Raw genomic sequence first — 12191 nt, forward strand, 5'->3', positions numbered from 1 at the left:
ATGTACCTTCACTTTTCATCTTCACATTGTCCTTCGGCAAGTGAAGATATCGCATATTAAGTTTGAAGATGGGGTTTGCAGCCTGGCTAAAGGGACATCTTCGTTTCACAGACGACCCCAATACCACCCAGATGACTAGGTCATGCACAGATCCGATGGTCATAGATAATGTCAGAGTTTGTTTCAATATTCTGAAGAGGCTTACATGTGCCGACGCATGCATTAATGAGATTTTTAGTGTCCATCTCTACTAGGTACATATTGTAACTGATCAAAAGCTTTGAGAGGCATGTTCATCTACTTCCGTATCGCCCTGAATCATCAAATGAGGGCCTCTTGAGCGAACTCCACAACCTTGCTCAGCAACGCTATGATATAGAGGCCTACTGTTGAAAACCCGGGAATTTTTATTCCCGTGTTGAAACTCAGCCTGAAGGGGTAAAGTGAACCAGTGATGATGTGGCCCATGGTCAAATGTGGGAAGATAGGAAGATACGTTGCATGAAGAGTCAGTGACACCTCTTCAGGTGCAGCTACATCCTATAGGGCTGCGTGAAACGGATACGATCAAGTGGTCCTGATACAGTACAGCATTGCTTCAGACTAAGCTAGTCAAGATGGACTTGACTGATCATTAAACACTATTGACATTGGCTGACGTTGAAGAGGAAGAAATTATAGCTTCGAGGTCATCTCCTAGATCTTCCCCACATTTCCAAATTGAGTGCGATGCCGAACTTGAATGTGATTGATAAAGAAAAAGACATGCCATGCCGTTAAATTCTTTGCCGTGAATTGAATTCAAAGCCAAAAATTATCTTTGGCATGCATCAATCTCACATGCAGTTCATCGGACAAGTTACAGGGTCAAGCCTCCATACCTATCGCTCACGTCACCTCCTACTCGGGAGTAGAATGCCTTTCATTGCATTAGAGCAGGTGCAATTTTTTCAAAAACCATCGTCGCTTAGCGCCCTTGTCTCTTGCTCCCTTGCTGATCAAGAAAGCCTTTGTAGGCGCATGCTGATCACTGGGTGGCCCTGCGTATACCAGCCAGGTCAATGGAGGCGTGTACATGTCATCAAGCGAGTTGACTTTTGCGCCATTGAGCAACAGCAGCTTCGTGGCATTTAATGAAGCAGACTCTGCAGCCCACGAGAGAGGAGTTCGCTTGTTCCGGTCTCGCTCGTCCACTGCTGCATGATTGAGCAGCAGATATCGCATAAGCTCGACGCAATCACCCATGGCCGCGTAGTGAAGCAGCGATCTGTCCATAGGCCCTCTAAGAGACAGTATATTCTTGGATCCCAGAGAGGCCGAGGCCTTTTCAAGAAATATTAGGGCTTCAGGATCGAGTTCAATTTCTTGAATTGCCATAAGACGTTCAAATTCTTCGTCAATGGCTTTCTTGGATCCTCGGGGTACTGCCATTGTGATCGTGAAAAAATCGGACGCGATTTCGCGTGTGGAGAGTTTTAGAGCTTGAGACGATGATCAGACTAATGTTTGATTAAAGTCGATTGGATGGTGCATCTATGGTCTTTTATATGTCGTGCGACTAGGTCTTGTGGTAACTATTCTATCATCTAACTTCTTTACACTGCTCATCATATTTCCTCTCCGCTACTATAACTCATATTCGCAAGATCATTCCAGTGCCAGTTAGTTGAATGAGTACGCACCAGAGAAGTCACATCTTGAGGCTAGTTCTCACCAGGGAAAAATCAACGCCATCGAACCTTTTTTTGAGGATGCTTTCCAAGAAGATGGAGGGCCAGTATTTTAACTGCAGGCCTTGCATTCATCTCATCTTTCTTCTCACCATTCTTCTTGCCATGGGATGGCTCGCGGAATATAGCACCTGGCTTCTGAGATCCTAGCCTTACATCCCAGATTATGTTGTAAATGGTACCCGGAGCGCAGAGATGGATCCTGGGAGCAGATTGATGCCTTTTCCAACGATCTTACCTTTTTTGACCCAAGACATGCCACGATCTTAGCTACCTGATTTGATCATCATCATCATCTTGTCAAGTAGTATCAATGGAATTTCACGCATGCTGTACCCAAAACGAATGCTTGAAAGCAACGTTCACGGTCTGCACTTGCCAATGCGGCATACTTACTCAAGAATGCAGTCACCTGGGTATGAATCCATGAACTATTCTCTACTAATCTGGCTGATGGTCTTGCAAGCATATATAGACCAACCCCCAGGTCTCCATATTACGTTCATCGGATGAATGCATTATATGCTCAAGGCTCATTTTCATACAATTCGTCCAACCTTACTGCCATGCCACCCGCTTCATCCTACCATGGCCCGGCACTGCGTCAAGAAAGGCAACGATTCCTAAAACCTGACTCGCTCCAAAAGTACCTCTGCAGGTGCACTGCGGATATCAACAATATTCATGGAAGACACACGCCCTTAATGCTTGCCGTCCAAGCGAAGGATCACAAGGCTGTCGATCTCCTGTTGGAGTGTGATGATCTTCGTCCGTCTTTAAGCAATTATTATGGTCAGACTGCTCTGTCGATGGCCATCACACAAGGCAGTGTCTCGATCGTCCAGCAGCTGCTCCGCCGGGGAGATGTTGAGTTCTACAGCGAAGATCCGAAAGTCCAGCAACCCCTCCTGGTGGCTCTAGAATACCGACAGCGTGAAATTTTGGAAATGCTATTGCGAGATTCTCGGGCCAAGATCAATAGGAAGGATCCCCGCGGCCAAACAATCCTGCATCTGGCTGTGATCTACGGAGACCTTCGCGCCGTTGCGAGCCTTGCGAGAGAGGAGCTGGTTGATGTCGATTGTCCCGATCTTCTAGGGGAGTCGCCCCTCATGTTGGCTGCGAAGCTCCATGCCTGCGATCAGCCCAACAACGTCAAGATTCACAATTGTCTGCTCTCGCGATCCAAAGTCAGGGTAAATCAGCGAGATCAAGGGATCCATCTGTCCTTTCACATGCCGTGAAGACTTTCAATACCGAACTGATCCAGTCACTCGGCTTTTTTCGATCGGATCCCAAACACGGGGCAGCGATGGGACCACTTCACTGGCCCCGGTAGGAGCCAGAAGCCAATTCCCGACCGTCAAAATTCGATCCACTCAAGCCAGCCAGCTACGGTATAGGTTACATACCTACTCCAAGGATATGCGAAGGGCAATTATGAGATAGAGCTTTAGGTCAGGCAGGCCATTACGCATTAGCCACCGGAAGATTGTTCTTGATATGTAACTTTATTCCCAACTACCAGGTGTCTAATCTATGCGCATTCAGAGAACTCGTTATGAGCAGCATATGTACACGAGCTCGCAATTAATATCAATTTTAGAGAGAGACAAGGTTCTAGAGCTAACTTGTAAGTCCGGTCAAGGATGAAGTTCCGTGGCTCGTGGTCCAGGATGTTACATCGACAGTGGGTCTTGCGCCACATGGGAATTCTAGAAAGTGATCCACGCCTTTCTAGGGTACAGGCTGGCAGCTGATTTGCCAGGCACGGTGGGATGCTTTTGAGTCACAATAGGCTCTCCGCAACAAGCCAGGCCCCTTGATTCCTCAGTAGACCAGCCAATCAAGATTGCTCAAAACAGGTAGAGTAGGGCCCGTAGCCTGGTCGGTCAGAAAGATTGAGTGGCCGAGCCAGCCAATCGGAAGTCTTGCAAAGATACTCGTGAACCTCAGGTTTTACCCTGCCACGCGCGTCGATTGCAGAGAGATGAGCAAGAGAGTATTTTACTATGTTCGTAATCATTGATTGACCTCATGATCGAGAATTTGCCGATGGCCAAGGCAATCGTCCTGAGTAGGGTGCATAACTTAGATGAGGGGTGGAGAGTGGGACGGCGAGATCGAAATGATCGGCCGGCACCTTAAACCTTATTTGGCACGTGGGTTGCGTCGATCGAAACCAGCTGGTCCAAGAACGGCTCCGTTCCACACCGGAGACCAATTGGGCAATGACCAAGATACCATGAAAACCGTGAGTTAATATGAGGCAGCATGTAGTGAGCGACAGAGAGCAGTGCTACACAGTAATACGTGGGAGAGTATCGATTAAGAACCGACTGAGACGTCAGATCTCCTTACAATGTTTGGATCCGGATGAGTATCATTAATGCGTTCGCCCGCTCCTTCCCCCTCGACATAGCCATCATCTGATAATTCCGTATTGCCAGCTCACAGTCGGTCGCAAAGATTATCCCCATAGCCCCGAAGGTGTTTGCTTCCGCTACCTATTTTAGCTTGAGAAGCATACGCAACGCTAGATACCCGCACTGCTCCTGCCTAGGGGGGATGCCTGAAATTTCTAAGGTCTTCTCTCATCAAGTCAGCTGGCCAAATCATTGCCATCAAGAATCTTGACGCTCTTTTGCGACGCATCGCAGCAAGCATGTCGCACACAGATCGTTCTTGCGGAGCGGCGCCCGCTCTCATTCAACCCTGGTCCCAAGGTCCACTCTTTTCAAGCATCTTGCTTGATATTACAGTACCCATTGGGTTCTCAGACGGATGTGAACAAGAATAAGGCGCGTTGCGGAAGCTTTTTACATCAATGCACGACAATGATTGCAGTAGTACTCATAATTGATGTGCATGTCGAATGCGTTCAGCTCTCTTTGAATGCTGTAGTGTAATACATCTGTCGCAACTTGCAGCGCAACGCAATTTCATTGCCATAGCAATCATACCCATGGATTCCACTTCATCAATTCTGGTACCCAGTCGCCAATGTAACCCACCGCAAGAAATGGAGAGTCTGGATGATCGGTTTGGCGGAACCAAGAGCTGGTCCCCCTGGCAACATGAGGCCAACCACGGATCTATGGAACGTACGTCTTCTGACCAAAGATTTTCAAGTCACTTTTCCAATGCCCTCCCAAATCAGTGGCCATTCGTATGAATTTGCACAGGGGGTTTCTGTGAAGAGACGTAGGCGACTTGACATAAAAGGCGCGAGATTTCCGGCCCAAAAAAAAAATCAGGACTTTCCTCCTCACACTCCCGTGTGTCATTGTTTCCATCTCTTGTCTGCAGGCTTGAGGGTTTTCGTGGCCACGGGTCCGCAGTACAAGCTCTGCGTCACCAAACATGCTTCGCAGGACGGGCTCTGCGATACCAACTGTTCCCCGCAGGACGGGCTCTGCGACATCAACTGATCCCCGCAGGACGGGCTCTGCGACATCAACTGTTCCCCGCAGGACGGGCTCTGCGATACCAACTGTTCCCCGCAGGACGGGCTCTGCGTTATCAACTGTTCCCCGCAGGACGGGCTCTGCGTTATCAACTGTTCCTCGCAGGAGACCGCTGCGATAACAAGTTCTCTGCAGGAGACCGCTGCATCACCAAGTTCTCCGCAGGGGGAAGCTGCGACACCAAGGAACTCTAGCGAATTGCAGGCACCTCTACGTGGTGCTAGGGACCAGTATTCAACTTTCGCTCTGCAGTTGAAGAAGCCAAGACCTGCTCCAACATCGATAGTTCACTTTTGTAGGCTCGGGCCATAGGCGAAGAGACTGGCAGTAAGGCCAGGAGAGCGCATTCAGAGCCTATTTTCACTCCAAGATAGCGTTATATAGAGAATGGATAAACCCAGCATTTTGCTGTTACCGAATTCGCCGTGCATTGTAGTATCATATCCAGAATCTGGTCTCACGAGATGTCTACACACCTAGAGGATGTATACACACACGTCCAGGCTGGTCGCTAGATCAAAGGCCATCACACTTGGGCAAGAAAGCATTGTTCATGTCTGTTTCAAAGGTCAGGAAACCCATGTTGACTGTTGAGGTTGGCTTTGGTGGTGACGGGTAGATGCGGTGATCCATAGTCCGGTGGCAACCAGTGTGTAATCACGATAGTTGACTGAGCGTCTTGAACCGTTGAATGAGCCTGCGTAAACGGTTGACCCAGTGGTGAATATTGGAGCCTGCTTTGATAAACAATGGAGCACGTTTTCATAAACAGTTGAATGAGCATGCGTAAATAGTTGAGCCTGCTCTGATAAACAGTTGACCGGCTTTCTAAACAGTTGATCCTGCTCTGATGAACAGTTGAGCTTGATTTTATAAACAGTTGACCCAGTGTTGGTAAACAGTTGAGCGTGCTCTGGTAAACAGTAATGACTACTCGTAACAAGTTGAATGAGCATTTGTAAACAGTTGACTGAGCGTGCGTAAACAGTTGACCCTGCTCTGGTAAACAGTTGAGGCTGTTTTCATCTACAGTTGAATGAGCATTTGTAAACAGTTGATTGAGCGTGCGTAAACAGTCAACCGGCATTCTTAAAAGTTGACGGCTTTCTAAACAGGTGAGCCTGCTCTGATAAACAGTTGAATGGTCATTCGTAAACAATTGACTGAGCGTGCGTAGACAGTTGACCGGCTTTCTAAACATGGCCAGCTTCGAAAAACAATGACCAGCTCTGAAAAACAATGACCAGCTCTGAAAACAATCTGTGGGTGGTGACTGTGTCAACGCCTTGATAAGCAGACCGTTACATAATGCGGATTGAGGACGCGTTGACAAACAGAGTGAGTCGCTCGGGCGGTGTCTCACACTCGGCAGCGTGGTAGAGGACATCGAGCCTCCCGGCCAAGTCGTCGACATATACGACTTTCATTTTGCTTGGGACATTCAAGAGTGCCAAGCAGGCCCTGAAAGCCCGATCGATTGTCTTCGCAAAGGCGTTACCGGGCAAGGCACGGAGCTTCGCATTCTTGCAAAGTTGCTGTTGCTCCTCCTCGATCGTCCGGATTGGTGACGCGGAGCGAAGGAGCTGCCAGAAACTCTTCGGAAGTGTGGTCGGCTTTCTGCCGGTGCATTTTCGGATCGCGTCCACGGTCTGTCTCGAATTAGTATGTGACACCCCTCGAATTGAATTGTACTGACCTGCGAATTTGTTTCTGCACTGTAAAAGAAAAGCTTATCCCTTGAAGCATGCACGAGGTGCTCCCAAATGCGGGTCTTGGTTGATGGCTCCAGAAGTATCTCCGCTTTGTCAACATCGCCAAGGTGCGCATAGTTGCGGAGAAGGTCGATATAGGAGGGGAGGAGAAGCCCCTCATGCAGAGATAGTGCATGCTCCCATATTCGCCGCACCAAGTCAGCTAACTCGAAGCAACTGATCATTCGCTGTCGGTCCCGGCTAAATTTTCCGAAGGCGAAGTTGTAGCCAAACTTGAAGACCTTGCCGCCCACGGTAGGCATGGAGAGTCGTACTCCATGCAGGAATAGCTTGCCAGAAAACTTCGCATCTAGAAGTAAATCTCCCTGGGGCGTCGGAATCATAGATGAGGGTGAGGTCAGTTGGTGGATGTCGAGAGTGACCCGAAGCCATCGCAGGAAGGTCTTGGGTGACACCGGTCGACTTTGATGGCCGCGACCGGCCCCAATGACCACTGCGACATCTCGTTCGATGCGAGAGTGCAAGTCAGCCATATCGTCCACTGTGTCTCTCTGTTCGATGAGAATCGGCTTGCAGGCAGTCGTGATGACGCAGCGAAGGGACAGCTGCGGCCCATGCAACCCGAAATTCCAATTGCAGTGGCTTGCGGCGATGCTCATCTTGTATTGGTGTCGATTCATGACCAAGGCAGCCAGTTTGAGGCCCTCTCCATGCGAGCCACTCAGCCTCTGGTCTCCAGCTTTGGTCGTGTGTCCCATGATGAGAGACTCAACGGGCAGTTGCGTGGATGCATTGGTGAGGATGACTCGGCCGGTCTTTTTCTCGTATTGGATTAATCCTCGAGCTTGGGGATCGGCGTGATCGCCTGAGGCCGAAGAACCTATGATGGAGAAGTGATCTTAGCCGTCTTCGAAGTGTAGCTTGAAGTCTCGTCGGTCGAGCTGGAATCTTTCCAGAATGGCATCTTTCCTACTCGGTGTCAGCAAATTTCCCACCGGGTAGTTCGACACGTACCAGTTTTGGTATAGCTCGCGGAAGGCGTCGGTAGTATCCCAGTCTTTCACGTAAGACGGGGAGATTCCGAAGGAAACGGTCTGCTGCGACTGCTGATCTGCGACGCAGGGACTATCCGAGCCTTGTTGCAGCTCGCTATGAAGTTGTTTGCTTGCTTCATCGTTGATACAGCTCTCTCGATCCATGAGAAGACGACTTGATTTGAAGTAGCGCGAACGGTTAAATCATTTATTCTTCCAAGTGGGAATTCCACTATTTATAAGGCACTTGGGTCATCGTGGAACCAAATGGTGAGTAGAGTGGTGAACTTCGCAATTGAGCACCGCGAGGCATGTCTGGATCAACAATGCCCAATTGCGCACATCGTGGATCAACAAAAACGAGAATGATATTTGTTGTTGAAGCTCTTTTTATCTGATAATTGACACTCGGTCTTCAATAAGCCGCAAAGTTCGGTGATCTAGTTGGTTCAGCGTAGTGGCTGGAAAACTTGTGTCAGATTAAGGCATCAACGAAGCCTGCAAAAGCATGCTATGGCAGAAGGCAATCTTCTATGACATGAGAAAAATTTAGAAATAGTCAACGCACCTCAAAGCAAACCTTGGTCGGCGAACCTCGGCCACGGCAAGACACTCCTAGCTACAAGGTCCATCCTTTGAAGTGAGTCTTCGCAAAAGTTGAAATAGCTGGATCTTTCGGGCTGGCATCATCATGAGCGGGCGGTGGGCCTGTGAGTTGACGTGATGCGGATGTCTCTCATCTCCAATAGCTCGACAAGAACAGAAGCCCTCATCCGAGAACTGCCTTCGAGCCAGAACTGAAGCTTTGCCTCCACCAACCTTGACCCTTGAGTCTCATCATTGATCATCGAGAGAAAGAAATTGCTAAAAAATCCAGAACCGTCTTCACCTTCAACTTCAAGCCTCGTTGGGTCAACAGCAGCAGCCATCCAGATATACCCTATGGCAAGATTGAAGCAGGCTGCCTTCACGTTGCATGTGGACACCAGGGTATTGAACAGGGGGCCGGAGGTGATTGCTGGAAGGCCAATGCAGACGTATGCCTTGGCGGCGCTTCGTCCTGTCCGTATTGCTTCGTCCATCAAATCTGTGCCCTCGATTGATCTGGCATCAATAACGACAGAATCCGACACCCAATACTCCGTGGACCAGCTGTATGGAGCCAGAGGAGGAGTCTCACAGATGGACCTCCAAAGATGGAGCGCCTTTTCTCTGACTCTTGACATCTTTTGCTTTCCTGGAACACCGAGAATGAGGAGTTTTCTATCTTTCCCATTCGTCGCGCAAGTGATGCCCAAGTGATAGTGCGAGGATTGCAGACTGGACATTTTGGCTAGTGGAAGGACTGTTGTCACGCTGAATTCCACTGAAATGAAGACACATTCTTTGTCTGCCTTGTTGACCACAGCGTGGCTGGGTAAGGTAGCACATTGCAGCATGTCATTGATACTCTTTCCGCAAACCTTCAGCTGTTCCCACGTCCAGACAAGCTCTTCAGTCTTTGAGTAGATAAAGGGCGATTTTGGAATGGAGGGAATCTGGGATGACAAGGTACTAGATTTCAGGGATTTAAGATCAGCACCGCCAGGACTTTTGCAGAGGGGAGGAAGAAGGTGCCTTACTCGAGTATTTGTTTCTGACTGAAACGTGACTGGGACTCACACAACGGCATCATGGACGCGACGAGATGAAAGGCTGGCGTGAAGGATGAAAGTACATGCTGCACTTGTGCCTATACCTTTGGATGTACCACGGAGACACTCATGGTGATATGTAATCATCGATGGCTCACCATGTGGGTACATCGTTGAGTGTTGAGATGACTAGGAGTGAAATACTCCAAGAATAATTAAATTTCTCCAGTGGCGACAAGGATGAGAAAAGGTCCTGGGAGCAAGTGTAATGACCCTGGGAGCTGCTCACTGAATCAGACCCTCTGTGTTCTCACTGGTATGTAAGCCAATCAACTCGAAATGAAACATTCGTACGCACCGCCACTACGACCGCAGATCATTTGAGGACCATTTACTCGGCTCAATGCCAGACTGAACCAGGTTCAGGAAGGATTACTTAAAGTGAGACTTCGCCTGGGGGCTGTTCTGTCACTTTTCGTTCCTACATTATTTCGCTCCAATACCGAAGACCTGCGCTACCCTCAACTACCAGTCGTATTACGTCCTCGATATGACTTCTCATACTAGATTCACCATGATTCGTACCCGCCTTACCATTCTGGTCCCCGCAATCGTGTGGCTGGCCCTTGCGAGCCTCAACTCGGCCATATCTCACTTCGCAATTATCCTACGGGACAATGCAGAATCAGATCTCATCAACACCAATCATGCCCTACTGGACCTTGCATTTAAAATTCTGATGGAGAGAATTATTGTTGTCTCAGTTATTGTTGCCCTGGTCTCAGCATCGCTCTCCATCTTCGGTACGGTCCTTGCGATCCACCCGAGGTGGCTGCATCAGGACTGCAAATATCGGTTTTACTTCGAATACCTTCAGGTTATGGTAGGGCTTATTAGCCTCTCCGTGGGTGGATATATCGCGGGCTGCGTCCATGGGTCTCAATCTTGGTTTGAGCTGTTGGACAGACACGACCACTTGCCTTACTACGGAATCATATATTACGGGGCTGTAGGGCAAGCTTCGTTTGGTTCTCTCGTGATCACCGTGTCCTTTTTCCGGTTTATCATATGCGACTTCTGCGGTCATTAAGAGCAAGCGCAGTCAACGAAGCGACCATGAATCTTACACTTCAAAATGCTTTTGAAGCCGGGCTATTTCTTACGACCAAAACCCCGTTGGACTTGAATCAAGATGGCTAATCTTTGGAACGCATTTGGAGAGACATTGGAAAATACAAAATTTAAATTCACCATGTGAATCTTATTGAATACCTGGAAAAAGGGCGCGTTTTTGACAAGTATTTTTCCAATCCTCTGCTTTGCATTGAGCTTGATATTCAGAATGTACGATAGACAGCGAATATAGGAGTGCGAAATTCTTGGAAGTAATTTCATGTGATTTGACCCGCAGATTGTACTAAAAAGAGTTCTTTCCACGGTGGTATGTGCAATTTACTCGACTCATAAGTAAGGCAGCTCGTGCAAGTAACACGAGATCAGCAGCCGAGCGGCGCCTGGCTGTGATCAACGGATGCTGACAGGCATTAGCAAGTTCGGAGCTTGGGCAGAACGACTCACCATTTTCAAAACTGCCATCGATGCTGCCGCTCCAGAGGCGGACAAAAAGTTTACTGCGGCGGACGCAATTGGCCAGCGTTCGAGCTCGTCGACACCGATAGCCCCATCTTCTTTATCGTACTTTTGCATGAGCTGCATTGTAATTGACGGTATGGCGGCGATACATGCGGCTTCGGACTGCCTTGTTACACAATCCACGCAATGTTCCGGACCAGCTGCGACTCGTAAGCTAGATTCTTCGCGGGAAGGGTCTTGACTGACCAATTTTGATGATCCCGTCAAGCCCAAGTAGTATGTTGGAACAGACCAAAGACTGATGAACAAGGCGAAAGGCAGCTAGGTAGCACATACCCTCGAGGATCTGAAAGGTCAGCACAATTTCTTGGTACGATCATGAAGAACACACCTGGCACATGATCGATCCCAATTCCGCCTCGGTGGGATACAAATCCGAGCAAGCAACGACATCCCCGAGAGTCAGCGGTAGGTCGGCGACTAGAAAGAACGCTAAATCTCCATCAATGTAACATTCATAGAACAGAAGGATATTGACGTGTTCCAGACGCCCGAATCTATCGATCAGGCTTCGAGCGTCCTGCCTGTTGTATTTCCTAATGGCCACCACACGAGATGGGCGGGTGCGACGAGAGGCAATCACCACCTCACCGGCGATGTCGTATGAGATGGCTTGCTGATACGTGTCCCACGGGGACTCGTGTCGAACAATCAGAACTGACCTAATATCGTCGAGACTGTGCAAACGTGGCAGACAAAGGCTCTTTATGGGGCCTGTCACGGTTTTCTGGCTGTGGTGGTGAACAGGTCTTTTTGGTTCAGCGCTGCTGGATTTCTCATTCTTGCAAGCGACGGAGCGAGGATATGTGAGTGGCGGTTGGGATTGAGCTTTGATGGTGTCAAAGTCAAATATCATGTGCTCTTTGAGTTGTCTGACTGCCATGATCAGGGCCGGCGTTGTATTCGTCAGATTGCGATATTCTGCGAAGACAAAGAAACAGCCTCTGAGAGAAATAGGGGA

General features: G+C 48.8%; 7 protein-coding genes across 7 annotated transcripts; 3 read left to right on the forward strand and 4 right to left on the reverse strand.

Annotated features, from left to right (window-relative positions):
• Positions 1 to 930: 930 nt before the first annotated feature.
• On the reverse strand, positions 931 to 1431 carry N7466_001472 (ankyrin repeat domain-containing protein; the record flags this gene model as incomplete). The annotated part of the gene is made up of 1 exon (XM_057160870.1): positions 931 to 1431. The coding sequence occupies one exon, from the start codon at positions 1429 to 1431 to the stop codon at positions 931 to 933; it is 501 nt and encodes a 166-aa protein (XP_057024155.1).
• An 865-nt stretch (positions 1432 to 2296) lies between these two features.
• Positions 2297 to 2974, forward strand: N7466_001473 (ankyrin repeat domain-containing protein; the record flags this gene model as incomplete). Its single annotated transcript, XM_057160871.1, has 1 exon — positions 2297 to 2974. One exon carries the CDS (start codon positions 2297 to 2299, stop codon positions 2972 to 2974), a length of 678 nt encoding a protein of 225 aa, XP_057024156.1.
• Positions 2975 to 4752: 1778 nt separating this feature from the next.
• N7466_001474 (uncharacterized protein) lies at positions 4753 to 5391 on the forward strand (the record flags this gene model as incomplete). The annotated part of the gene is made up of 2 exons (XM_057160872.1): positions 4753 to 4834; positions 5105 to 5391. The coding sequence occupies 2 exons, from the start codon at positions 4753 to 4755 to the stop codon at positions 5389 to 5391; spliced, it is 369 nt and encodes a 122-aa protein (XP_057024157.1).
• Positions 5392 to 6498: 1107 nt separating this feature from the next.
• Positions 6499 to 8108, reverse strand: N7466_001475 (uncharacterized protein; the record flags this gene model as incomplete). The annotated part of the gene is made up of 3 exons (XM_057160873.1): positions 6499 to 6846; positions 6894 to 7789; positions 7883 to 8108. The coding sequence occupies 3 exons, from the start codon at positions 8106 to 8108 to the stop codon at positions 6499 to 6501; spliced, it is 1470 nt and encodes a 489-aa protein (XP_057024158.1).
• A 524-nt stretch (positions 8109 to 8632) lies between these two features.
• Positions 8633 to 9271, reverse strand: N7466_001476 (uncharacterized protein; the record flags this gene model as incomplete). Its single annotated transcript, XM_057160874.1, has 1 exon — positions 8633 to 9271. One exon carries the CDS (start codon positions 9269 to 9271, stop codon positions 8633 to 8635), a length of 639 nt encoding a protein of 212 aa, XP_057024159.1.
• An 880-nt stretch (positions 9272 to 10151) lies between these two features.
• On the forward strand, positions 10152 to 10667 carry N7466_001477 (uncharacterized protein; the record flags this gene model as incomplete). The annotated part of the gene is made up of 1 exon (XM_057160875.1): positions 10152 to 10667. The coding sequence occupies one exon, from the start codon at positions 10152 to 10154 to the stop codon at positions 10665 to 10667; it is 516 nt and encodes a 171-aa protein (XP_057024160.1).
• Positions 10668 to 10994: 327 nt separating this feature from the next.
• N7466_001478 (uncharacterized protein) lies at positions 10995 to 12113 on the reverse strand (the record flags this gene model as incomplete). Its single annotated transcript, XM_057160876.1, has 3 exons — positions 10995 to 11111; positions 11156 to 11491; positions 11562 to 12113. 3 exons carry the CDS (start codon positions 12111 to 12113, stop codon positions 10995 to 10997), a joined length of 1005 nt encoding a protein of 334 aa, XP_057024161.1.
• Positions 12114 to 12191: the final 78 nt, after the last annotated feature.

Source organism: Penicillium verhagenii (genome assembly GCF_028828195.1).
Source record: "Penicillium verhagenii strain IBT 33310 chromosome Unknown utg000003l_segment0_segment0, whole genome shotgun sequence".
In the NCBI taxonomy this organism is placed as follows: Eukaryota; Fungi; Ascomycota; class Eurotiomycetes; order Eurotiales; family Aspergillaceae; genus Penicillium; species Penicillium verhagenii.